The sequence below is a fragment of the Monopterus albus genome, unplaced genomic scaffold, assembly GCF_001952655.1.
Source record: "Monopterus albus unplaced genomic scaffold, M_albus_1.0 scaffold105.1, whole genome shotgun sequence".
Taxonomy (NCBI): domain Eukaryota; kingdom Metazoa; phylum Chordata; class Actinopteri; order Synbranchiformes; family Synbranchidae; genus Monopterus; species Monopterus albus.
In genome coordinates, this window is record NW_018127985.1 from 2,198,421 (window position 1) to 2,224,122 (window position 25,702).

Genomic DNA, 25,702 nt, shown 5'->3' on the forward strand with positions numbered 1-25,702 from the left:
CTATCCCACAAAAGAAAACCAAACTAGTGGGGTGTTTACACCTCACTACTGAAACATTTTAAGTTATAGCTTTTGATTTTTTGGTGAGCAGTTAACATGTCATCCCTGAGATGCATTTACTAAATGTTGCTAAATTTTAAACAAACAACCAGGTTTACTGAAAAAGAGACACATTGCTAATAACAGTAGGTCAGCCTGAAATCTATAGAAGCAAATATCCTGCAGGGACCTTTAGACAACATAGCACATTCATGTGACTTTATCTGGCTAACGTTTAGTGTTAGGTTGTCATGGAAGACGTCTTTGCATTTTTTACTCAGGTAAGAGTGGCAATGCCACTGTCACAAATAAAAACTTTGCACTTAAAGGTTTCCTTAAGTAAAAAAATATTAGCAGCAAAAAGTATTAAAAGTAAAAGTAGGAGTTGAGCAGAATAGCTACTTTCTACTATAACAGGTCTTTTATCATTGGAATGTTGTTTCAAATGTATTAACATGTAAGCAGCATTTTTTTTTCTGTACTGTTGGATAGTTTGATCCATAACAATGTATTAGATTTTATGAGCTCATATGTTTTATAAAGTATGTGAAATCATAATGTGCAAAGTAACTACTAACTGTTGTTGTTCAAATGTAGTGGAATAAAACTTCAACTCAAGTAAGGTACATGTATATGTAACTGTATTTTCTTTCACTGGGTGCAGGCACCTCAAATTCCAGGCTTTTCATCAAAAGCTTCAGTGAAACCTCAAAGTGTGGCACCCGGCCACTTAGTTTTGATTTACATGCAGGATTAGACAAGTCTGTACAGCAGGAGATGAACTAATGTACTCTGAGATCTCTGAACCTTTCACCCAGAGTTTGCTGCAGCAAGGCTTTCTGCTGTATGTCATGTTATAGTGATCTGGCCATTAAGGAGATAAAAAAAAACTATTTTGTGCTTTAAATTTCTGAGCTGAAAATGTTTATGCCGTTGCTCAGATGATAGCACCCAAACAGCACTGTCATTCAGTCTCTGGTGTTGCAACTGAAATTGAAGCCTTACCACCTTTTTCTGGAGCCAATTTCAATTCCTCCTGTCTCCAAAATAAAACTGAATGTGGTGTTGCAGTTCCTCCTTGATCCCCACGTGAAAACAGGAGAGCAATACACTTTAGTCTACATACACTCAGATCTGTTCTTGTACCAGTTTTGTGCTGGCCTTGCTGGCAAACTCATACAAAGCAGTACTGATTGCAGACCTGATCAGTGAGGTACATTACATGGTGCAGGGCCTCATATTGTATTACAGCGTAACTGGGGCTATAAACATTAGTACTTACACAAATTGCCCTACCTTTAATGATATTAACACATTATTAATACATACAATCTGAATTATTCTTATTGAAGAAATTGGGTTGTAGACTCCAGCTGTGACTACAAAAGAACAGTTCCTACCACGGTTTGGTTACTTCACTTGAATGATTTCTTTTAATGATACTACCGGAAGTTGCATGTTACGATGTCTTTATTAATCTGCACTTTACAAATTTAATGTTGGAATTTCATCGCCGTTTCCGCTAGAGGACACTCTTGACTCTAAATGAACCTGTGTTAACAGTCAGCAAATCCATAAACAGTGGTGGACAAACACTGAAAAGATGGAATGTTAATTGCAAAATTGATTGTGCTATACTCGTTATTGGTATAATGTCATAAACACTGTTGCTACTATTACAGTAATAATGAATTGAACTAGAATGTCAACGTATGTTAATAAATAATTGGGTTAGTTTTTATATATATATATGTAAATTGCATGATACTTTATAAGATGACACGCTGTCTATATTATACTGATGAGTGTAACAGAAATGAGTATTAACAGTTCTACATTCCGGAAACTCTAGGAACAATAATCAGATGTAACACGGACACATTAGTGTGTGACACGTGGTGCCAGTACCATGTGGAAGGGGACATGTTGAGTCTGTAGTGGCGCTGTTAAACGGTTGTAACGTTAGATAAAATGTAATGTTTTCTTGCAGCATAAGTAAGTAGAAGTAGTTATTATTTCTCTGTTGCTTAAATCCAGCAGCTCTACATATCGCTGAATTATGGGGAAATCAAAGGTAAGTAACGTAAATGGCCCATGTTAGCATGTTAGCCGTAGCTGAAGGGAGTTTGATGTGGTAGTATTCAAGGGGTTATTCAGTTATTGCTCAGAAGGATTTTGAGCAGTAATTGTTGGTGAATCCGTGATAAACATCATTAGTAAAGGTGGTTGAGTGCCACACATATTTTAATATTTACGTTACTCTGCCTGACACCCTTTAGTAATGGCTAGCTTTTCTACCTAATAGATGTCGTTTTCCAAATAAACGTTCTCATAAACGCATCAAATGTTACTTTAACGTTATTCTTTGATAATATGTGGACACTGCGCTTTCAGACCAAGAACCAGAAAAAAGCCCGAGCAACAGCCAACCATGTGGCCGAGGAGACCTATGGAGCTGTCCCCCACTCCTTCGTGTTTCATCGGGGTCAGATCGGAAAAAATGTGGGTCAGCTCATCCTGGACATGCGGAGAGTCATGGAGCCCTACACCGCAGAGACTCTGAAGGTCCGTGTGTTCGCCTGAAGAAGTACACGTCCATGTACACAACTTAAAACAACCGCTAGATGCTGCTGCTTTGCTGTATTTTAAGTAGAAAGATGTGTGAGCTTTAGTAGTTGCTTTAAGTGTAGAAGGTTTTCCTGGGGTGTTGAATGTGAAAGCATCTTTGTCTTACAGTATCATGCTGCTTCGTGTCTGAACTGTTCTTTTTTCATACCAGGTTAAGAAAAAGAATGTGCTGAAAGACTTTGTGGCAGTTGCAGGGCCACTGGGAGTGACACACTTCCTGATCTTCAGTAAGACACCCAGCAGTATCAACATGGTGAGATCACATCAGTCTATGAACAAATGGCCCTTGGAAGACTGAGCTTTACCATGTAAAGTTTGTATTGTGATGGTCTAATAACACAGTTCTCCCCCCCAACCCCCCAGAGACTTGCTCGACTACCAAAAGGTCCCATGCTTCATTTCAAAGTGCACAAGGTAAACGCCATATGTGAGGTCATGAATAGTGCAATAGATAGATGGGCTCAGATGATGATGTTTTAATTTTTGATTGTTAAGTGATGCTTTTCAAAGTAAACGCACTGATGTACCCAAACAGTTGAAGTCATTTTAAATGTTAAATTTATTTTTACCATTATAAGAATTCTTAACTTTTTCCCCCCAGTACTCACTTATCAAAGATGTGGTTTCATCTCTGAAGAAGCACAGGATGCATGAGCAGCAGTTCACACATCACCCACTACTCATCCTCAATAACTTTGGATCTGATGGCATGCACATCAAGCTCATGGCCACCATGTTCCAAAACATGTTTCCTTCCATCAATGTGCACAGGGTATGTTTGCCAGTTATCATCACCTTGAGAGAGACTTAAAGCTTTGTTGGCATGATGAAAGTATAGTCTTCTGAGTTCCCTTGAAGATTTGTCAAAAGTAAACGCTTTCTGACAACTTAAGGCTTAAACATTTCAGTACAGTCAAAAATAGAGACTCAATTCCAGTAATAAATGTGGGGTTTTATGTTTTTCAGGTAAACCTCAACAACATCAAGAGGTGTGTGCTGCTGAATTACAACCCAGAGTCTCAGGAAATTGAATTTCGACATTAGTAAGTACAAACATTTTATTTATTTATTTTTAGGGTGGATTCAAAGTGCTTCATAGCTGCATGTTTGGCTGTGGCAGCTCTATGATGACGGGGGTGTAATGCTTGGTGATATATCAGACAAGTCAGATTAGTTCACATTTATGTATTTTTGTACGATGTGTGAAGTGTCTGAAGTTAAAAAGTCAGATTTTATTCTTATAACGGCTTCAAACACTGTGTGTGAGCTGTTGCCTTCTAATGTCAGAGTAGTGTCAGTAATTCTTAATTTCTAAAGGAAAATAAAAGTATTAAAGTTGTTTGTAATGACATTTGGGCTCATATGATGACAGATTATAACATGACTGTTAAGTGATGTATGTTCAAAGTAAACGCACTGATGGGCCTCGTCACGGCGATCATGTTTCTGTTATTGATTGATGTCACACTGACCCAAATCATCCTGTTCCCAACCTGCAGCAGCCTAAAGGTAATCCCTGTCGGCATGAGCCGTGGAGTCAAGAAGCTGATGCAGGAGAAGTTTCCCAACATGAGCAAGTTTGAGGATATTAGTGAGCTGCTGATGAAGTAAGGCTCTTGTGAAGGTACAATTCTTGTAGTCCTGGGGGCAAATGGTGCCACAACCAGTCTGTAGCTGCTCTAACATCAGGAGAGTAAATAATATGGGGAATCTTAACCGTTTCAGGGGAGCGAGCCAGTCTGAAAGTGAAGCAGAACAGGATGGGGAGCACAACATAACTGAACTGCCGCAGGTCTACTCTGGGAGAGGCAACATGGCGTCCCAGCAGAGTGCTGTTCGTCTGACTGAGGTGAGTATGCAGAGGGAGTGTAGTGTCTTTGTAAACAAAACTTTGCTGATGTTTGGATGGACGCTGAATTGCAGTTTGTGTTGTCATCAGATTGGTCCTCGCATGACTCTGCAACTGATGAAGATCCAAGAAGGCATGGGAGAGGGAAATGTCCTTTATCACGCCATGAGTGAGTCATGTAGCATTCTTCCATCCTTCCACTTGCTGTTCAGGTGTACATGATGAAAAATTTCAGTATGAATTTTATGATTTGTGTCTAAAAGTAAACGCTTACTGATGCATCTGGAGCTTACTTAGCGTCATGTACTTCTGGCATCAGCGTTTACTCATCTGTTCTTCAACTGGGATTTTGTTGTATTTTATGTTTGCAGTCTCCAAGACAGAGGAGGAAATACAGGAGATTCTGAACAGGAAAGAGGCCCAGCTGAAGGAGAAGGCAGAGCGGCAGAAGAAGCAGGAGCAGAATGTTGCCCAGAAAAAAGCAAAACGAGAAGAGCACAAGTAAGTTGGCCATGAAGAGAATTTAGCCCTTCTGTCATGTCCATTTTCCCTTGGTTGAAGTGTGAACCAGTCTTTTCCCCTCCTAACAGGAAAAAGAGCATGAAAGGCATTAAGCGGAAATGCACTGAAGCTGAAGAGGACAGTGAGGTGGAGGACCCTGGGGTGCAAGATGATCAGGCAGCTGCTGCCGAATCTGATGATGAGGTGGAGTACTACAGACAAGCTGTAGGAGAGGAGCCAGATGAAGGTGAATGTAACTACTGTACTATAAACCGCTAGGTCTTATTGTGAGTATATTTATTGACCGGGACTGTTTTGTGCAGACATGTTTCCTAGTGCCAAGAAGAGGCATGCGTCACAAAAGACTCATGGACCAGCCAAGAAGAGGAAGCTCTCTCCTGGCAAATCAAGAAGAGACAAAGATTCTAAATCGCCAAAGAGAGATGGCCCAGGAGGACGGCACAGAGACAAACCAGGACGAGGCGGGAAGAAATCCAGTGATGGGGAGAAACCATTTGGCAAGAAAATGAAGCCTGGTGGAAAGACATTCAGAGCCAAGAAATCTGGGGATAGCGACAATAAATTTGGGAGGAAGAAGAAATTTGGAGGGAACAAAACATTTGTAAATAAAAACAAGGATAAACTGATCCGTTCTACGGGTCAGAAAGGCAAGCTGAGCTTCAAGAAGAAAGGAGCAAAGCAAGGCTTCATACAGAGGAAGAGGAAGGGGAAAGGCTGAAGCCACCCTTCTCTCTGGATTTGGACAGTGAAATGTGTTGTGAAGCTGAAGCACCAGATGGCAGCAAGAATCTATTTGCTATCAGCACCTCAGCCATGAGTGATTGTTGGTTGTAAAACTTGCTGAAAATCAGAAGAGAAGAAAGTGCTATATTTTCACATTGTATTAATTTTGAAAACATACTTGCCCAATAAATTGTTTGAAAAGTTGTGTTGCCAACTCAGTGAATGGTTTTGTTACTGTCAGTGAAGCCATCTGGGGGGATTGGTAGGAGAATTTGGGGTGTCCTTGATCCTTTTCTCAACTGTAAGACAATAATTTGACATGACCACAACTAACCTGATGTTTTTATTATTCCTTTCCACACCTCTGGAGGTCATTGTAGAAACTCATTGAGAGTTTTTGTTGGTTCATTCTCATTTGAGTTTGTGCAAACATAAACCTAAACCTTTGTATTTAATGTTCTTGGGTTGACAGCAGGTGCTCTCTCTCTCTCTCTCTGCAGTTGTCTTCATGAATTGAGTTGTAAAATGTAGGTCTCTGTCTTTTCTTAGATGTTAAACTGATAAGTGCAGAGTAGGTCTTCACATTTTCAACAAAAATTAGAGGATATGTCGAAAGCAGATACTATAACTATCAGTTGTGCCTAAAGGTAAACCTTAGGGTTTGTATGCAGTATTTATAATTGGTTAATATTAAAGATGAGACTTCAGTAACAAGATTGACAGAGAGAGAAACATTTTCAAGGGGAAGTAGCCAAAGCCGGAAGCTTTATAAAGATAACCAATGACTGAAGATAAGGTTGTTTTTTTTTTTATAGGAACTAACTTCTCGTCTTAATTAGCATAAATCAAAAATGTAAGGATTACCACTTAAGCAAGATGACATCTGTATAAAAGGGAATATGTTTGGAAGTGGATGTAAAACCTTTGATATTTTTAGTATTTTATTACAAAATCTGTTTTAAATGATGGATGGAGGCTTGAACTGCTGCTATGCATGCACGGAAGTGCCCGAAATAAGATGCTGAAGCAACACTGCCCTGATCTCTAAAATATGAAAACACTTGGCACCAAAATATTTAAACAAGTCAAGTCAATGTAAGTCCTTGCTTTATTGCCATTTCAGCATAGTTGATAGGAATTGACTTTGGTGAGCTCACATTTAAAATAACTACAAATGCCAGCATAGGTGACCAACAATAGTGTCAAACAAGTAGGACATAAAAGGAGACTACCAATAATTTAACACCCATGCATCCATCTTCATACACATACACACACACACACACACACACACACACACACCTATATTTAAAAGATATTGATAAAATACAATAAAAAAAACTAATTCCCATAAATAACAAGCAGGTCAAATTAGTAGTAATAATAATAATAATCATTTAAGAGTTAAAGAGGAAAACAGCCTTTGGAAGTGCTGTTTCTGAACCTGGTTGTTTTGGTTCTCAGAGTTTTGGAAAGAATGAGGTATAAAAAAAAAGAAGGTGTGATTAATCTTTGAGAATCTTGCATCTTTCTTCTGAAGCGTGGTTGGAAGCCTGTTCTTTAAAACGTAACCGGAAACATATTTATCACCAAATAGTTTTGCTAATTCGTGGAATGGGTGCATAGATGTGCTTATTCAAATTAGGAAGCTTGTGCAGAGGGTAAGAGGAAGTCACTTATAGGGTTGTCCTTTATGCTCCTCACATTTACTGGCTGACTGCTTGTGCTTAGCTGAGCTGAGCTTTCACACCATCTGTACATATAGTATATCACACAGGAAATGAAGCTATTCCACAGAACAGTGCACTGTAAGCCTGGCATCTGGTAAGTTAACATTCCCATTTCTGATTTTTGACTTGACCTACATCTATGTTAAATGATTTAAAATTAAATTTGCTTTTAAATATATTTAAAAATTGATGTGACCTTTAGGCCTACTTATCCTTTTACAGTATGCTTACTGAACTACCATACTTAAATTCACAGGTATTGTGTGAAAGCAGCTAGAAGACTAAATAACCATAAGCTGAAAGCAAGATGCAGAAAAATTTCACTATCTGTGAGAAGTTTCAAACAGGCCTGCTGCCCTCAATGTTTGGGATTGAGTTCATTGTGGCCCTGGCAGGAAATCTGCTCGCCCTGTGGCTGCTGGTGGTCAGAGAGAGAAGGAACTGGCACCCAGGTGTTGTCCTGTCTTGTAACCTGGCCATCAGTGACCTGCTGTATGTCCTGACCCTGCCTTTGCTGATCGTTTACTATTCACTGGAGAAACACTGGGTGTTTGGTAATGCTGCGTGTAAAATTGAGAAGTTTCTTTTTACATGCAACCTGTATGTGAGCATCTTCTTCATCATGACAATAAGTGTGAACCGATGTGTGGCCCTCGCCTGTCCCTTCTTTACCCGGTCCTATATAGAGTCTGCCCATGCCAAGACCATCAGTGTCATCATCTGGCTCATTGTGGGAGTCATTTCCTGCCCCATATTGATATTTGCCTCCGTTTGCCCCAAAGAAACCAGCAACAAGACTGAATGTGTGTCATTCTGTGACAACCATCATGAGTTTCCCCACTTCGCTTATAAAATGTTTCTTGCTGTGTTTGGTTGTGTTGTTCCTTTTTTGGTTACTTTCACTTCTTACTGTGTGGTAATTAGGCTGGTGTGGAAAAATGTGAGTATAACCACACTGGAGAAACGCAAGATTGCCCTGATGGTCATATCGGTGCTTGTTTTGTATTCCATTTCCTTTGTGCCTTACCATGTCTCTCAGCTCGGTCACTTGTATTGGAGAATCTACTATCCCAGCAGCTCTGACTGCAGGTTCTACAAAATATATCAAGTGTCCAAGGGACTGGCAGCTCTAAACATGTGCATCCACCCAATCCTTTATATGGCCCTGTTTGACAGTATTAGGGTGTTTTGTTGTGGGAACAGCCCAGAGGACAACAGGAGGGCAACAAGAGGGCAACGATGAAGTTGCTTTTCTGTATGTTCTCATTTCATGTTGGGGAAAACCTCAGGAACATTGTATTTCTACACAAAAATTCTTTAGAGAGGAGATCTTGATCTGATTTCTTTGCTTGTTTTTTATATTGACCAAAGTTGTTGTTCTTTTATTATCTTTGAACCACCTGTAATCTAAATATATTTGCTTTTGTAATGTACCTGATTTTGTCTTTCTGATGCACTATATCTGGATAAAATATGAGACCGGAGGATTGTTATTTTAATATATGTTTTTCCAGATGTGTGGACCCATGCATTTTGCTTCTCTGCAAAGATTCATTGCATGACATTTATAGCAGGGAGGAGTTTGTTTTTCAGAAGTTGACAGGAAAAAGAAAAAATGTTATTTGTGCTGATATGGACACCAAAGGACTCCATAATGTTTCCTTCCTGATAAAGACATGATCATCTAAATATAAAGTGTTAGGTAATTTTTTAGTCAGATAGACATTGGTTAGATATTTGTTGTATTAGAAATGTTTAGTGGAGACAGGATGTCTAGCTCAGGCTGTTAAATGCTTTGTCCTTGGCCATATTGCACCCTGCAAGAAACTCATGAGAATGACTACTAGATAGAAAAAGTTTGCAGGCAGGAGGATATTGTTATTATTATGATATGTGTAACCGTAATGGTAATCATAATATTTTCTTATGTGTAATGTCATGACAAGTGATAATATTGTATAGGCATTATGGTTCAGGGTCTTTCATACTTGGTTCTGCCTGCGTGCAGGATCGGAGATGGAAGAGATCTGGACGTGTAATGTTAATTTTACTTGTGATTCTTTGAATAAACCAGCACGGTTATTTTTTATATAATCCAAGTGGTCTACTTCGTCTTTGGGAGTTCCTGGTTACAAAGAGCCGGAAGAAGCTACGACAAAAATAGCTTTTAAAAGTGAAGATATTATACATGTTTACAAGTTTTTATTATCAGAATTTCGTTTGAAACCGAAGTATCGGAATGGGAGACTGTTATTGTGAAGACAAAAGTTAAACAAATTTTTATTGTGAAATTACACGCCCGGAAGTGTGTTTACGCTGTCAACGCGGTTCCGAAACTAAGCTAGCTGAAAGGATGCCGTCGATTGAATACGACGAGTGAGTGTTATTAGAAACTGTTTATTTCTACTCATCACGGATATGCTTTATCAAGTTAATACTGCATTTTAATCTCTTTTCCCCAGCTCCAAGCCCAGCTGGGCCGACCAAGTCGAAGAAGAAGGAGATGAAGGTAAGTAGCTAGTTAGCTAGCTAACGTTATCGCACATCTCGTGTAGTCTGTTGCACAGAGGAGCGGGTCGGCTTCCACGTGGTTGCTGGGCATAATAGTCGATCTAAAAATGTATGTAACGTTTCCTGTGGTGGTTTGGCTGTCCAGTCTTTTGAAGCCGCAAGTCTTTCGTTTGAGGGATTGTCATAACACTGACAATGTAATGATAAATTGTGTAGTCGACATTATGCTATGGCCCTTGAACAGTGACGTAGGCAGTGTGATCCGGTAAACTAGCTTAGCGTTACAAGTTAGCGACTTTTTGTAGAATTGAACGTAATATATGGCTAACTTTAAGTATACAATCTGAAATCAAGATATTTCTACCTTCACATTTGGGTGTAAGGTCCTGGACTACTTCAGAAGTGGAGATGAGAAATTCTGGGGCTAAACCCGCAGACATTCTGAACAGTACTAAGATCCTGCAGGAAGAAAACAGGATGAGCGTTTTTATTTATATATTCCTTTTTACTTTCTTTTCTTATGTTAAATGTAATTTGACTTATTTTGTTTTATCAGGCACATTACCATCCCCCAAGGAAACAATCAAAGGAAATATAAAAACTGTCACGGAATATAAAATTGATGATGACGGAAAGAAGTACAAGGTAATTTGACTCGTATTAAAGTATACCTTGCATCTGTTGACCTTGGCCACAGTGCAGGTTTTTATACTGCTGCATTTCATGGCTTTACCATCTTGTGTCGGCCTCTTCATTAGCAAAGACATGATCTTGCATTGCATTGAACTTGCACCTGTACTATGAAGGGTCGAGGGGTTTGTGGCTGGGGAGTTAGAAATTAATCAAAAGATATTTTGAGTTATTCAAGTTTTCTCATTTTTTTACCATTGTCCTCACAATACTTGTGGATGAAAGCTAGCAACACTTATTGTACATAGTCAAAAGTCAGTGTTTTTTCAGCTCAGTTCTCCCTGTTGTTTTTAAGCATGCATTCATTCTGATAAGTTGCCTAAAGGGCCTTTTCTGTTCATTCTGCTTAAGGTGCTCTGTAAAACCACTTGGGTGCTGTGGGTATGCCTTTCTATGGCAGTAAAATACTAACATTGCTAGAGAGGCATTCAGTTAATCCATCTGTTAAACTACTAGTAAATTTAATCAAATACCACACAGTTAAATTTGTTCTTTTTGATATCTTAACATACTGCAGACTTTTTTTTACCATTGAGCTTGAAAAACAACAAAAGCAATAGATCTAGACATTCACTGGTCTCTGTGTCATAGATGCAAATTTTTGGTTGATTATTGTAAATACAGACCTGTTGAGGTTGTAGCACCCAGTAAAATAGTATGATTTCATACATTTCAACATATTAAATAGTACCACAGTAGTTCAAAGTTCCATAAGTATTTGGTTGTTTTTCTGTTGTAAGCAAAAATCTTGCCTCTGAGAAATACAACTGAACTATGAATTTACTGCCTTTTTGTTCTCTAGATAGTGCGGACCTTCAAGATTGAGACAAGAAAAGCCTCAAAAGCTGTTGCCAGGAGGAAGGTGTGTGTTGAAACAGAATACAGTTGAAACCACATTTATTGAACAAGACTCAAGTTAAAGTCACATGTTATGTATTCTCTGATTTCAGAACTGGAAGAAATTTGGTAACTCTGAGTTTGATGCGCCAGGTCCTAATGTTGCCACCACCACAGTCAGCGATGATGTCTTCATGACTTTCATTTCTAGCAAAGAGGTGAGTATGTGTTCTTAGCAATACGATTTTGTGTTGCTGCTCACTGATGCATAGTGGTCCATATATGTCTGCAAACACACTTAAACTGTGGTATCGGTCTGTAATTTACTTGGATTAGCTTTTGATGGAGTACATCGCCTTACTGCTTGCAGGACTTGAATGCCCAAGACCAGGATGAGGATCCCATGAACAAACTGAAAGGACAGAAGATCGTGTCTTGTCGTATCTGCAAAGGTGACCATTGGACCACTCGCTGTCCATACAAGGACACCCTGGGCCCAATGCAGAAGGAGCTGGCTGAACAGCTTGGGCTGTCCACTGGAGACAAGGAGAAGCCTGCTGGTGCTGGTACATCAGGTTTTTAATTTGGTTTTTGTGGTCTGCTATTAAAACATTGTGGTTGGTGGTTCTTAAAGTTATCATAGCGAAAGTGGATCGCCTTTTCCTGTTTTACCAGCTGAACCAGAGCCTGCACAGCCTGCGCAAAGCAAGACTGGGAAGTACGTACCCCCGAGCCTGAGGGATGGAGGCACGCGAAGAGGGGAGTCCATGCAGCCTAACCGCAGAGGTGGGTATATGTTGATGTGCCTGTTAACTCCATGGACCCATTCTGTATTTGAGCCATTGAGCAATACAGTTACTGCTGTACAATATAAGGAACTATGTGTTTGGACCTGACAGCTGATGACAATGCCACCATTCGTGTGACCAATCTGTCTGAGGACACCCGTGAGACAGACTTGCAGGAGCTCTTCAGGCCCTTTGGCTCCATTTCAAGGATCTATCTGGCCAAGGACAAGAACACTGGACAGTCAAAGGTCAGTGCTTATGTTAAGATTTGTACATGTAATGTTTAAGATATTAAACAGCACATAGGAAAGAAGCCAGGTAGAAATTATTAAAACATTGAGTTTATATGCTCACTTGGCACTGTTAGGTTCACATAGCTAAAACCTATGCAGTCTAGTACAAGTCTTCCTTTTATGACGACAATGTTGTTTTTGTCAAAACTGTTTTTAAGGAGGTGTTGATTCAAGTGTATAATCATTTTGTACTGCTGTTGCCCTATGACTGCTGTTTATTTTGTCTACACTATATCAGTGAGGCTAGGTTAAAGAACAGTTCTCTACATGAACACCTCAGTCAAATGAGGCTTTATTGCACTACCTTTGTTTTAGCTTAGTGTAGATATAACTCTTACACAGCTGCAACTAGATTTTTTTTTTTTTTTTTAAATCTGATGCCTTTTGTAACTATTAAATAAATCCTGTATTTTTGAGTTAACTAGTTGCTATTGCCAGGACCTGTGACCAGAAACAGAGCCATCTCCAGTCAACTCATCCACCACCTACTTGTTTTGTTTTTCTGCAGGGGTTTGCCTTTATCAGTTTCCATCGTCGGGAGGATGCAGCCAGAGCTATTGCAGGGGTGTCCGGATTTGGATACGACCATCTTATTCTCAATGTTGAATGGGCCAAGTAGGTTCCATTCTCAGTTTTGTCAATTAAACATTTAAGCACATTCTGTTCTTGCTGCCAACCTTATTATTCAACTCTCTTTGCAGACCATCCAACAACTAAGGATTCCATCAGAATATATGAGGATGATGCCAGCTTTTGGTAAAATGTCTGTTCCCTAAATAAAGAGCAATTGTCACAATGTTTTCCTTCCAGTTTGCAGCCATTTCAAGTTTCCACACCACCTTTATTCTGACAAATGTTCAGTGCCAGTATTGAAGTAATAGTTATTGGCTTAAAATCCAAGAACCAATGGAACTCTGTTTAAAAGCTGCTTCATCTACAGGTTGAAAATTAAATTTTCAAAGTCAGTAGATGCAGCCTTTCTTGAAATTGTTTGGAAATGTTACATTTTACAATAGCAGTACGGGTACAGTTTCTGGTTTAGCTTTAAATAATCAAACCAAGCTAGTTTACACTGATGTAAATTCTTCAAATTCAGTATTAAACAGTCCTCTGATTTGGCCTCAATAGTCCCAGTACAAAAGATTAAACCTGCCTTGGTAGAGTTTGCAAGATCTTGAAACATCCAATTATCTCTGAGTACTATAACTTGTATTTTATTTCCACAAGGTTAAGTGGCTGTATTCTAAAACTGTTCAGTCTGGATGTGAGAATCTAGGTCTGAAGGTGGCTGAGATAAGTAACTGAACCTTTAAGTACCTAAATTCATAAGTAACAGATTTCATAAGAGCTTTATTTGAAATATTACATATAAAAACTACATAAATTCAGGTGAACATTTCCCAACAACGTGATTAAAAGCACATTTAAAACATGGAACAGCACTGCACAAAATCGATAGTGGCCACTTAGTGACACAATTGAAAGCCAGCATATTTAAAAAGACATGATTGCCTGACAACAGCATCAGGATATGTTAACAGATTCTGGCTGGGGAGGAACTAATCAGAGACCTCCATCTTCTCTGGTTTGACATTCTCTGTGGAGGGAAATGTATACTCGTTAAGACCTCTTCCTATTAAAAATGATGCATTTTAACAGTAGTAACAAATCTAATTGACAGTTACCTGATGCTTGCTCTTCCTTCATTCTCTCCATGACACACTTCTTAATCTCAAGCCCTATGGCCCGGGAGAGTGGTGGGGGCACAGCATTTCCAACCTGAGAAGCAGCAGCAGAAAAGCATTTGCATGAGTTTTGACAATGCACAGCTAACAATTTACACATTTGGTGTCATTTCAGTTTTAATGGCCCTTTAAAATTTTTATTACATTTTGGAATCATTTATTTTCAGTAAGTGTTTAATCCTACACTATTTTTGGCCACTCTTTGTTTTTGAGTACACTTCAACTGAAGTCAAGATCTTGCCTGTCTGTGTTTGTCCAGGATGTTTCCAAAGAAGCGGTAGGTGTCGGGAAATCCCTGAGAGCGTGCACACTCCCTCACACTGACCACTCTGTGCTGCTCAGGATGTAGAACACGGCCCTAGAATTAAAACATAAGGAATGTAAGATGCAGAGGCAGTAAGTGTGTTAGAGGCATTGATTCAGTTGCTCTCCTACTGAACCAGAAGTCAATGAAAGTTCAAGCATCCCCAGAAATCTGGGTGACACCATTTGATATGATGGAACATTGTTCAGTTAGTTAAGGAGTTGGTAGTATGGCCCTCTCTGAGCCAGTTCCATAAATAGTGTATTTTAAACACATGACATTTTATTCACCCAAAGTTGTTTAGATTTCTCCAAATGCATCTTTACAAATAACCCAGATCCCCTGCTGTCCTCTAGCAGCTGTTTCAAACAGTAACATGACAGTTACATTATTCATTCACTCCTACTCCGATTGGCTGGGGGTGAAGAGTAATCAAGTACTCCTAATTCTATCTTTACATAACCTGTCCTCAGCTAGAAAATAGAAGACGGTATATAGAGATGCACTGTATGAACCAGAGTTTGATGCTGAATGGGACAGAGGAACCTGCTGTTGCAGACTTGAGATTTGAGCTAGACATTTCAGAATGGTAGGAGCATGTTAGGTTTCCTAACACAGTAACGGTCACTAGCTTAGCTTAAGCACAGCTCTTTTCATTTAGCTCTCTACGCTGTCAGTGTATAGCTGTGCAGGGGATGGGTTTATCCTCACATATCTGATTTCATCCTCAGGGGTGACATCACAACATCACTTGCTCTCAAGGGATGTTCAAAATTTAAACTTAAAAACACAACAGAACAGTTTAGTAAACTGAAAGCAGAAGAGGACTTCTGATATTACCCTAATCCATCTCAAAGCTCTTTTTGTTGTTTTCCTATCATACCAGCTCTTTGAGACATCTCAAACTATGGTACCCAGAATACACTCAACACTTTTGTGCCATTTTTGTCTGAAAATTATATACCTGCTTGCCCATGGGTTCAGGGTTGGTGACAGTTGTGCTGAAGAAGCCGTCCCACTCCAATCTGCCATAGAGTCCAGCCCAGTGATTGTGGCGGTTACCAGTGTGAGGAAGACACCAGGGAATCAGGGTGTTAAACTGTCTGTCTGCAGGGTCGCATGGCTTCCCTAAACGGTGCATAGACATAATCATCAGATGCCTCCAAACTTGAATTAATGCATTATTCAAGAACAAAAAAAAACAGTAGACCCACATACCTCCTGCACAAGCACAAACACCTCTGAGTGCACCTGTGCTACTCCGTCCATTCTTCTTATCAGAGTGTGTGTAACGCAGTTTCTTAGTCATGATGCCATCTTTCAGACGAACCTCAATGTTTGGCAGATCCCTCCAGTCGGAGCCTGGAGCCAAGGGGATGTGACGCATCCGACCTTCTACCAGAGCACTCATATCCTGAGACCACAAGCATCATATGTCCTTAGTTGCAGAGTTTGCTTTACCATTGATTAGAAAAGAGGTGATACTACATTAACTCAACATAGTCACATTCTGTTCATGTCGCTGCTCACCTTGCAGATATGATCTCTGAGGATAGGCTGATACTGTGCACCTCTGATCTGCCTCTGGAACCAAGACTGAGGCTCCCCATTGTAGGAAATCTCCAGTGCAGATGCACCATTACGAATCTCTGGCAAATCAGACATGGTGTCTCGGACAGTGATAGTTCGGAAGATCCCTCCGTTACCTCTGTTGGAAGACATGTAGCATGGATTATAGTCATGCTGAGCCATTTAAGTTGAACAGACTCGTGATCTGTATTTACCAATTAGTAACAGGGCAACAGTTCACATTACCGTGTCACGTTGCTGATATATTTCCTGTCATCAACCACCACACTCAGAGAGCAAGCTCTGGGGGCAAACACATGGAGAGGCTCAGGATAGCGAGGCAGCTTCTCTCCAGGTGCAGCCGCCAGGATGATTGCCCTACGGCGAGTCTGGGCAACACCGTACTGACCCGCCTAATGAGGGCACAGAGAGCATTTTAGATGCCGACTTCAGTTGAAAAGACAGACATGTAGGACTGTGTTTTTCCCTGAATAATCTATAAAAGGGCAAAGTGCAAATGAAAATACAAGGGAGCGTTTCTTTGTTGTCAGTGATTAAAGGTGTGATTTGGGTAACCTAAATATAACGCATTCATCACACAATATCAAATGGCAGCAATTTATCCTTCCATTTAACATAAATAAATCGGGACATTTTATTTAAATTGTCGTTAAATTACAAAGTAAAGTCAGGTTTAGCATTTTTTTGTATTTTCTCCTACAATTTTGAAATATCCATTTCAATTTGATGCTGATGTCCCCTTTACTGTAAATAACTGTATACACTTTATAGACACGTCTCCTCCAATACACAGAGTTCACAAGGACTGGTCAGTAAGGAGCATTAGCAGGAGAGCTTCACACACACAGAGGTTAGATCCCAGAAGCTCAGTTTGGAATAAAATACTGCCCCCAATAGAAACAGTCAGACTCACTTGGAGGACACCAAAAGTACACTGATAACCCATGCGCACGAGACAGCGTAGAGTCAGCTTTAGGACCATGGAGTTTTTGAATGAGACAAAGTTCCTCACATTCTCAAGAAGGAAGAACTTTGGTCTGTAGTAATCACAGTAACTGCAACGAAAGAAAACCCATTTTAAAATGTGCACTTAACTGTATGGTATAGAGGAGAAAACATCAAGTCATCTAAGAGTCAAGATGAGAATCTGCTCCTACACTGACCTGAGATAGGAGACCACGAGTGAGTTCTTGAATTTGGAATAAGTGCGAGAGTTGAAGCGGTTCATCCCACTGAACCCTTGGCACGGAGGTCCTCCACACAGCATCTCCACATCACCCTTCTGAGGCAACTTCTGGCCAAGAGAATTCGTCTTCTCTCCAGACATGACCAACTTCAGCAAGACGTTGCAGTCCTCAGTGAACACTGTAGTGCCAGGGTTGTTAAGCCTGAAGGCCTGTGCTGCAGGCTCCCACATCTCTATGGCCCACAGAGTCTCAGAAATATCTAAAAGTAACCAGTGACCAAGTTTTTAGCACAGCACTGTACATATTGACCTACTTCTATGCACTGTATATCAACATTTGTTGATCCAGGACCGTCTTTGATGAGTGGCACAAAATAAGCATTTACCAGCCTGGTGGAAGCCCTCAGAAAGTCCACCACAGCCGGAGAACACATCCAGTGTGCGATACTTGGGCACTTTAGTTGTCTGTGGTTCATTCTGAGACTCCTGTAGGTCCTGTGCAGCTGATGACTTTCCTTTGCCTTTACCTTGCAGGGAATAACAGAATTATTGGTTTATAGTTTCAGTGATCTAAACCCACCTTTATATATATTTTTTACAAAACCCCACAAGCGGTTATCTTTACCCTTTCCTTTGCCCTTCCCTTTGCCTTTATGAACAGCAGACCGAGCATGATTTGGAGGGTCTTCAAAGCTTCTTGTTTTTGCATTGTAGGCCTATAATGGAGGAACAGACATGTATGTTTCATTGAAGGTATATCCGACTTGTCATAAGAGCACCATTTCCTGATTTTCAACTGAACAGTAACCAATTCTGAAGTCACTCTAGATTAGAGATGCAACAATATTTGCAATTTTGTGATAGAAACATTTCTTACTGCTGTCGTGGGACTGTGACAGTATCTACCAGGATATTAGAAATGCTTATTTTTAGGGCTGTACCCACCTAATGATTTTGTCAGTCAGCTCTTCAGACAGGGTACTAGCCCTGTTGAGGACTGAGATGAACCTTGGTATATCTTACAGAAACAGTCAGGACACGGCTGTGTGCAGCAAGTTCATGGGGATGAGCAAACCATTCGGGCACACATATGCAAAACCAACCACTTAGTAAGTACCCTTAAAAAGTCTTTCCTCTTGAAAAAGCAGGCAATGTTTGAAAAAAAAAAAAAACATCCAGTAAAGCACAAATGTCCTGGTGAATTTTGTCATTGTCTTGTCATCGCTGTGGTGCACCAAGTAGCAATCTGCTCACTACTGCCCCCGATGGCCAGGGGACACCCACATGCTTGGGTTATGGCTGGTTACTTTTATTTCATATATTTTAATAAATAAGGAAAGCATGAGCAATTCAAGTTAAAAGGAAAACTATATGAAAAAAATGCTGGATTTGTTATTTAGTAAGAGGCATTTTCCATGTCTTTTAATATCAAATCAGACTCTTTATCATGCCAATATCGTACCGTGAGTTTTTGTTATCTTGACATCCCTACTGTTGATACAAAAAATTAACTATACCTCCAGGAAATAGAAGCGGTCAGGTCCACCACTGCAATAGTCCTGGACTGATTCATTCAGGTCTTCTCCATATTCTACTTGACAGCGGCCGAGAACTTCAGTCATACTGACAGTCACTTCTTCATCACTCCAGTACAGCTGATTGATATCTGTGTGGTAACTGGCTTTGACACCTTTGTGAGTGTTCTCAGGCCTGGGAGAGGAAACAAATACAGTTCATTCTGATCGATCATTTCTTACTAAATCCTGAAAACCAATTCAACTTTAATGGCCCTGACCTGTAGAACTTGAAGAGTCGCAGTTTAATCTCAAACGTGTCAGGTTTCCCATTGCTACGTCTGTGACAGAAGATCTCCTTGATGCGTCCAACTCGGAAGGGCTCTGGAGCATCCAGGTTTGAGCCCTTAATGTAGTCCGAGGACTTCCTGTAATACTCTGGATACAAGTCCTCATCCACATACTCCTTCCTGTGTGAGCGCTTCACTGGACTAGCTGGCTTCACACTGAGAGCCCGAAACAAAGGCGTTAAGAGTATATCGGTTGTTTTACAAGTTCAAGTAAAACAAACTTTGAAGCACTTCACTCACCTAAAATTAAAAGACTCAGGAGGAAGGTAGACACCATTTCCCACCCTGAACTGCTCCCCCTTAAAGCAAGCCAGAGCATACAGAACCTTTGAGTCATTGTCATCATTCTCCAGGGGTTCAAAGGCATGAGGGATTTCCTGATCCTCTCTCTCTTTAGTCCTAGCACAGCTGCCACAGAACCTAAAGGCAAAGTGAGCACAACCACAACAAAGTTAAAAATAAAGAAAAGCTTACATTCACCATACAAATACAAGTGTGGATGGGACATACTTAAACTTGCAGTCTTCTGATGGCGTAGTCTTGGGAGGTGTCTCAAAGCGGGCAAACTCTGTGTCGTACCAGAACTGATAGAAAAAACTCTTCCCATCATCTTCAATCACCTTGAGGTCAACATCCATGCCACCCTAAAAACACAAATGTAACCATGGGATCAAGAAAAATTAACTAAATGCAAATTAACCTGCAGTCACGTTAACTTACCTCCATAAACCAGTTGTTAGATGGGGTCTTAAAAATGACATTCACTTTGCCATGAATATAATTGAGCAGCATGTCTTCACACTCATCCACAATGACGAGCTCGAGCGGATCAGAAGACTCTCCCAGCACTGTTTCAATCCCACGCTGGAACCAGTGGGCATGGAACATCTTTCCATTGATGTCCTCCCAGAGTGACGTGATCCTGAGGAGTACATTATCAAGGTTAATTCAAGCCACTAACAAAATGTTATCAGTGTCTTTCAAAATTCCAAACCTTGCCAGGTAAAGAGGAATAGTTGGATCCTCAGATGAAACTGAGACACAGTCTCCCACCTCCAGCACTTCATCGTTCACAGAGACCTTCCTGTAGTACTGCTTCTTTGACTCCATCTGAATGTGGTAGGAGACAGACAACATACACACACAGTTGGATTCTCATGCTTGACAGGAAAACATTTTAACAACCAAAGAGGAGAAAACCAAATACCTGGATAGGCTCCCCGATCCACGTCAATTTGCACTGGGTCTGCTTCTTCCTCTTGGCATGAGAAACTGTTTTGGTCTTTTCCATTAGAACATCTTCCTCTTCAATATTCTCATCATCTTCAGCCTCCTTTACTGCAAGGTTTGGGCATCTAAACAGAGGGACATATTGGCAAATAAGTAAATAAAACTTAAATTAAGGACTGTACCACATCACTGCAACAGTACGAGTAAAAACTAGAGATGCACCAATTCATTTTAAGTATGACCTGCCAATTCAATTTAATTGCAATAGTTTCCCTTTCTCCAAGGAGTGGGCTCCTCTGTATGCTCTGTTTGTACACCGAGTACTTCCACGCCTGGTATAGACATGAACGCGACCCTCGCTTGAGGTGCACCTGAGATACTATATGCTGCACAAGCTACGCTTTTAACGTGGACTGCTGTGCATCTAAATATGACCAGCACAGAATCGAAAATCTCGGTGATCAGCCGGTCACGCTGAAAACTGGTCATTTCCAATCTACACGAACTGACATGCATCTCTAGTAGAAACATGTATTTGTTCTTCCTTCTTGCTTGAAAGATTCAGGAGCTAATAACCCATCACCTAATCTGAAAGACTGACCACAGATCCTTTGGAAAGGATTTAAGGGCTCTAGGTTAAATACTGTATAACTACTCAGACACACACACTCACCGTCTCTGCTTACAGGCTTGTTTGCTTTTACCACTTCCTCCAAATTTGACCATGTCCTTACAAGCTGTACACTTGCCACAATCAGGAGACTGGCAAACCTAAAGACAGACAAAGAACTCAGCTTAACTTCTAAGAATTAAAAGAGGGCCAAATTATTTGCATATCAGACAATGTTTTCATAAAGTGTATTGATAAAGAGCCCCATATGAATGGCAGTATGAAAGTCACTCACCTCACAGACACCACAGCGCTGTCTTTTGACTCCACTCTCTTTATCATTCTGCTCTATCTGATCAGAGAAGAAGGTATCGAAGATCTGGTGGACCAGCTTGGTAGTGGTCGCTTTGGTCGGTCCCTTACTGTCCTTCTCTATCTTCGTTGGGTGACGAATGGCCTGTCTTCTGGCAGCTCTCCTGTCAGTAGAATAAAGTGTGTGTTCAGTAGAGGCCCGTTTGGCTCAGCACAAATACCTGATGGTATGTGGTGTGATGGCATTATGAAGCCCCTGGCCGTCAACACACTACAGCATCAGGCCATGCAACATAAGAAACAAGCAAACAAAACCAAAGAGACACAGTAAAGATGTAAAATGCAGAGTTCCCATTAGATGCCAACAACCAATAGATGTCTTCTCGAGCACTCTGGACTGCAGGGAAAACACTCAACAGTACAGCTAAACAGTTAGTGACTGTGTGTGGATTTCACCTGGTAGCAAGCCAGTCATTTAGCTCCATCTCTTAAGCTATAAATAAGATGTTTCTACAAAGAAAATAACAAGCTAAACTCTGACCCCAGTGTTTCCCCTCACTAAGTGACACCATGAGGACAACCTTACACCTGGGCTTGCTGTAGGCCAGCTTCCATTTTGTATTACACCAATTAACACAAGGCTCAAGACATTAAGTTTAAGAATGAACAAAATCGGCAGATCAAACATTTTTATAATTAACTTATAGACCAAATATTTAAGTGCGTCAAGATAACTTATGGCAGTAGTCTACACACCTGTATGTTATATGGCCAGAATTCAAATGTGCCATTTAAACTAAAATAAACCACAATGTCAAGCCAAAAAAATAAAAACACAAATAAAATTCTAGCATGAACTCTTGTGTTAATGCTTTTTGTCCATATAGCTTCTAAATGCTTCACACTAACACATCACCACACAAGCTAAGGATGCATTCACAACAAGCCAACCTACCAGTACAGCAGCATGCTGCATTAGGAAATGTTAAAGGAATGTTAGACATTAGGGAGAGCAAGAGGTGATAAGAAATACAGGAATAAGAAATAAACAAAATGGACAACTTCAAAATCCTAAAACATCTGTGCTGTAAAGGCACTGCTGCTACAAACACTGGGTGCAGCTGAGAATGGGGAGTTTTCATTTAAGTTAAATATGCAGCATGCATACTGTTCATGATCGCTTTCACCTTGGCCTACACTAGCTACTTGTACTCTGTGTGGTATGAATGGTACAGTAAATTGACAGCTTCGAGTATTTAGTGCAATATTTCTTTAAGACACTGCACAGTCACTTTCCAAACAAAAACACCGCCCACTTAGCGCCCCGACCTTCCCCTTTAACTGCTAATTAAGGAAATGAGCTAGTGTGATGTGTATGAGTCTAAGCCTAAGTACGTTAAGATATGACTACTTCAAGCTGGCACTGGGTCATGGCAAAAGAAACCAAACCACAGTCTAATCATCTTTTAGCCATACCTCTTCCCAAGAGTGACGCCTGCGAGCTTGATCAGGTCTCTCATGCAGGGAGTAATAATGATGGGCTGCTCGTCAGAGTCACCAGCCTCATCATAGCTCTCCACCTGCTCCACCACAAACTGGGCATGGCGTAGCAATGTGTCTTCAGTGAAGCAGTTGAAGTTTAGCCCTGCAGGAGGCACGGTTGTCTGAGGACAAGATGAACAGAAACTGGTCAGGTTCATTCCCTTGCAAAGTGATTTTCTGATCTGATCATTGTGTAAATGTCAAACGTAATCAAATACTATTAAGCTTGATTTATGGTTCTGGATTGAATCTATGCCATTGTGGGCATTTATACTTGTGCGGTGGTGTGTGTGTGACACCCTGCAATTACCCCAGCGAAACACTAGTTGGCAGTAGGGTCTTCCATGCCACTGCGTTGTGTTTCTTTGCCACTTAACTGACAATGGTGACTGAAACTGAGTGGGTCATGCTGGAGTTAAAACTACTAGATGTTGAACAGCAGTTACCTTTACTCAAATTACTGAAACTCAGATAAGAGAGAAGACGTCAGAGGAGATGGTCTGTACCACCACTGAACCAACTGAGCCAGAACGAGGGGGGATAATCCGTGCTTGTCTGGCCACAGAGACATGAATGAGGAAATGTGATGCAACCAATCACAACTGTTGCAGTCCGGAGATGTGCACATCAGGCTACAGTGTAAGGTACAAGGCTACATGTTACCCACATCATAGATTCAATGCAGAACCATAAATCAAGCTTTACAATTGTACCATTTCAGTGCCTTCATTTTCAAATTGCAAATGTTGCCTTTTCATATGCTTAAACCTGTAACTAGCAGATGTTTAACATTTGTGAGAACATTAGCAAAATTTACTAATGACTTAATTATTCTCTAAATGTATTAATTAACCAACTGTTTTGGTGCTAGAAGACAAATGTGCTAATTTGTCTATAAACCATTTCCTAAATGTTTTCCCAAATGTGAAGTGCCCAGTATGTAATATTTATTTAAAAAACAAAACAAAACAAACATTCTTTCAAGGGGAAAAGGCCCAGTCCAATTTCTCAGTAAATGGCATGAGCACATTAGGAAGGCCTAGTGCGCTGTCATCAACTAAATCACTAGGTTTGTTCCATTCATGCAAGTCTTCACCTCAATCTTGTTGAGGAGGTCCTCATAGGTAGCATCAGGATTCTTCTGGAGGAATTCCACCACTATCTTACTCATGTAGATCTTCTCCTGCATCAGTGCAAAGATGGGTGCATACTCCTCACTGGGCTGCATTATGATGTAATCAGCAAAAGCTGGATAACGAAGACACCAATATTAACCATTAGCACATCATGTATAAAGAGAGAAAGATAAATTCTAATTTAGTGCATTTACAGCTACCTGTAGTGAAACCGATTAAGGCCTTTTCTCCACCATCAAAACCAGTGATCCACCAGGCATTGATGGGTCCAAGCTTCTTAGCAGGAACACCACCTGAAGAAAGAGTAAGGGAAAACTAAAGGAAAATAATGTACAAGCAATCAAGATTACATTTTTGAAATATAGCTTTTCATACCATCCAAACAAGGGTTGTCATCATAGATTGGTTTGACAACACAGCTGAAGTAGAGCTCCACATTCTTCTCAATTAGTCCAGAGTCAAATGGACAAAGGTGGCCACGCTTATCATACACACTGCAAGACATAAGAGTTCATACAATAACTGACAAAAAAAGGTTCTGTAAAACCAGAGCATGCAGGGTGTAATACACATAACATATGTCAAAATTAAGCCAATTATCACCTTAAAACACTGAAGATTAAGGAAGAAACACTTACCTGAAGTTGGTAATCTTGTGCTGTGGCAGATCCTCATAGCTCTCAAATCCATCCTCATTTGAGTCAAATAGAGAGAGGCGCTCATCTGTTAACATTTCTGGTTCGTCCAGCTGAAAATGCAAAGACAAGAATTGTTTCAGTTTTCACATGCGCCCAATCAATATAAGTAATGATATTTTTACAAAACTTTCCAGTTCTTGATCATAAACTTGACAAATCCTCACCGCATTATCAGGATCCCCTTGAAAGAACTTGAGATCTGAATCATCCAAGTATTGTCTGCAGTCTTGACATTTGGGTGGTGGTGTCTTAACAGAAAGAAATTTTACAGGTCACATCATGCTTCCAAAAATGTTTACAGCTGAAACACTGAGCTGACTGACAACTAATTACCTTCGCAGCTGAAACCGGCTTAATAAACGCACTCTTTGATTCTTCTGGAGCAGCACTGCATATAGAGAAGCATTAATGCATTCACTTGTATGAGCTCCATCACTGTCAATGTGCACAGGGCAAAACACTTACTTTTCATTAGAGTCCACTTTGAGACGCTTCTCCTCCCGAGACTGCAACAGATTTGAAAGTATGTGCAGTGTTACACACCAAACATTGAGAACTGCACCAACTCCTGATGTTTAACATCACTGTAACATAAAGCTTCACCTGGTCAACATCATCATCAGCTTCTTTCTTCTGTTCATTTTGTCCATTAGTATTTTCTCCAGTCAAGTCTTCAGACTTGCGCTTTTGACTACAAGACAAAAACTTTCACATGAAAAATGTTTACTTTTGCAAAAACATGAATGAGAGTATCAGGCAACAGATAAACCATACGCACACTTTAGAGAACATTGACAAGATGGTTGGCTGTTTCCCACTGTTTCTTGTAACTCTACTACTGGCTGGAGACTCTACAAAGAAAAACAAGGACAGAT

The 25,702-nt window shown here is 40.3% G+C and overlaps 3 protein-coding genes across 4 annotated transcripts in view; 2 read left to right on the forward strand and 1 right to left on the reverse strand.

Moving 5' to 3' along the window:
• Positions 1 to 1,884: 1,884 nt before the first annotated feature.
• Positions 1,885 to 8,749, forward strand: LOC109965868 (suppressor of SWI4 1 homolog). The gene is made up of 13 exons (XM_020610229.1): positions 1,885 to 2,113; positions 2,434 to 2,604; positions 2,819 to 2,920; positions 3,031 to 3,081; positions 3,269 to 3,439; positions 3,634 to 3,710; positions 4,167 to 4,274; positions 4,393 to 4,516; positions 4,607 to 4,685; positions 4,888 to 5,017; positions 5,107 to 5,264; positions 5,341 to 5,751; positions 7,788 to 8,749. The coding sequence occupies exons 1-13, from the start codon at positions 2,099 to 2,101 to the stop codon at positions 8,732 to 8,734; spliced, it is 2,544 nt and encodes an 847-aa protein (XP_020465885.1). The 5' UTR covers positions 1,885 to 2,098; the 3' UTR covers positions 8,735 to 8,749.
• Positions 8,750 to 9,719: 970 nt separating this feature from the next.
• eif3g (eukaryotic translation initiation factor 3, subunit G) lies at positions 9,720 to 13,406 on the forward strand. Of its 2 annotated transcripts, none has more exons than XM_020610400.1 (10): positions 9,720 to 9,867; positions 9,954 to 10,000; positions 10,559 to 10,647; positions 11,495 to 11,554; positions 11,643 to 11,747; positions 11,900 to 12,104; positions 12,205 to 12,315; positions 12,429 to 12,565; positions 13,119 to 13,225; positions 13,312 to 13,406. In XM_020610400.1, exons 1-10 carry the CDS (start codon positions 9,845 to 9,847, stop codon positions 13,325 to 13,327), a joined length of 900 nt encoding a protein of 299 aa, XP_020466056.1. In that variant the 5' UTR covers positions 9,720 to 9,844; the 3' UTR covers positions 13,328 to 13,406. The 2 variants fall into 2 exon arrangements, with proteins under 2 accessions (XP_020466056.1, XP_020466057.1); XM_020610401.1 differs by having other exon boundaries at positions 9,722 to 9,867; positions 11,900 to 12,095.
• Positions 13,407 to 13,940: 534 nt separating this feature from the next.
• The window catches only part of dnmt1 (DNA (cytosine-5-)-methyltransferase 1), a 13,805-nt gene continuing 2,043 nt past the window's right edge, over positions 13,941 to 25,702 (reverse strand). Inside the window, exons 5-34 of the mRNA XM_020610399.1 lie at positions 25,606 to 25,678; positions 25,431 to 25,518; positions 25,293 to 25,333; positions 25,161 to 25,215; positions 24,992 to 25,075; positions 24,768 to 24,877; positions 24,505 to 24,623; positions 24,330 to 24,422; positions 24,090 to 24,241; positions 22,928 to 23,115; positions 21,435 to 21,615; positions 21,203 to 21,300; positions 20,507 to 20,654; positions 20,294 to 20,409; positions 20,020 to 20,221; positions 19,810 to 19,943; positions 19,540 to 19,719; positions 19,231 to 19,455; positions 18,953 to 19,145; positions 18,061 to 18,151; positions 17,822 to 17,962; positions 17,413 to 17,695; positions 17,163 to 17,304; positions 16,475 to 16,641; positions 16,190 to 16,367; positions 15,878 to 16,073; positions 15,624 to 15,787; positions 14,597 to 14,713; positions 14,296 to 14,389; positions 13,941 to 14,207 (exon numbers count right to left, since the gene is read on the reverse strand). Of these exons, the coding sequence (XP_020466055.1) occupies positions 14,170 to 14,207; positions 14,296 to 14,389; positions 14,597 to 14,713; positions 15,624 to 15,787; positions 15,878 to 16,073; positions 16,190 to 16,367; positions 16,475 to 16,641; positions 17,163 to 17,304; positions 17,413 to 17,695; positions 17,822 to 17,962; positions 18,061 to 18,151; positions 18,953 to 19,145; positions 19,231 to 19,455; positions 19,540 to 19,719; positions 19,810 to 19,943; positions 20,020 to 20,221; positions 20,294 to 20,409; positions 20,507 to 20,654; positions 21,203 to 21,300; positions 21,435 to 21,615; positions 22,928 to 23,115; positions 24,090 to 24,241; positions 24,330 to 24,422; positions 24,505 to 24,623; positions 24,768 to 24,877; positions 24,992 to 25,075; positions 25,161 to 25,215; positions 25,293 to 25,333; positions 25,431 to 25,518; positions 25,606 to 25,678 (4,091 nt within the window). The 3' untranslated portion in view covers positions 13,941 to 14,169. The remainder of the gene's footprint in view (positions 14,208 to 14,295; positions 14,390 to 14,596; positions 14,714 to 15,623; positions 15,788 to 15,877; positions 16,074 to 16,189; positions 16,368 to 16,474; positions 16,642 to 17,162; positions 17,305 to 17,412; positions 17,696 to 17,821; positions 17,963 to 18,060; positions 18,152 to 18,952; positions 19,146 to 19,230; positions 19,456 to 19,539; positions 19,720 to 19,809; positions 19,944 to 20,019; positions 20,222 to 20,293; positions 20,410 to 20,506; positions 20,655 to 21,202; positions 21,301 to 21,434; positions 21,616 to 22,927; positions 23,116 to 24,089; positions 24,242 to 24,329; positions 24,423 to 24,504; positions 24,624 to 24,767; positions 24,878 to 24,991; positions 25,076 to 25,160; positions 25,216 to 25,292; positions 25,334 to 25,430; positions 25,519 to 25,605; positions 25,679 to 25,702) is intronic.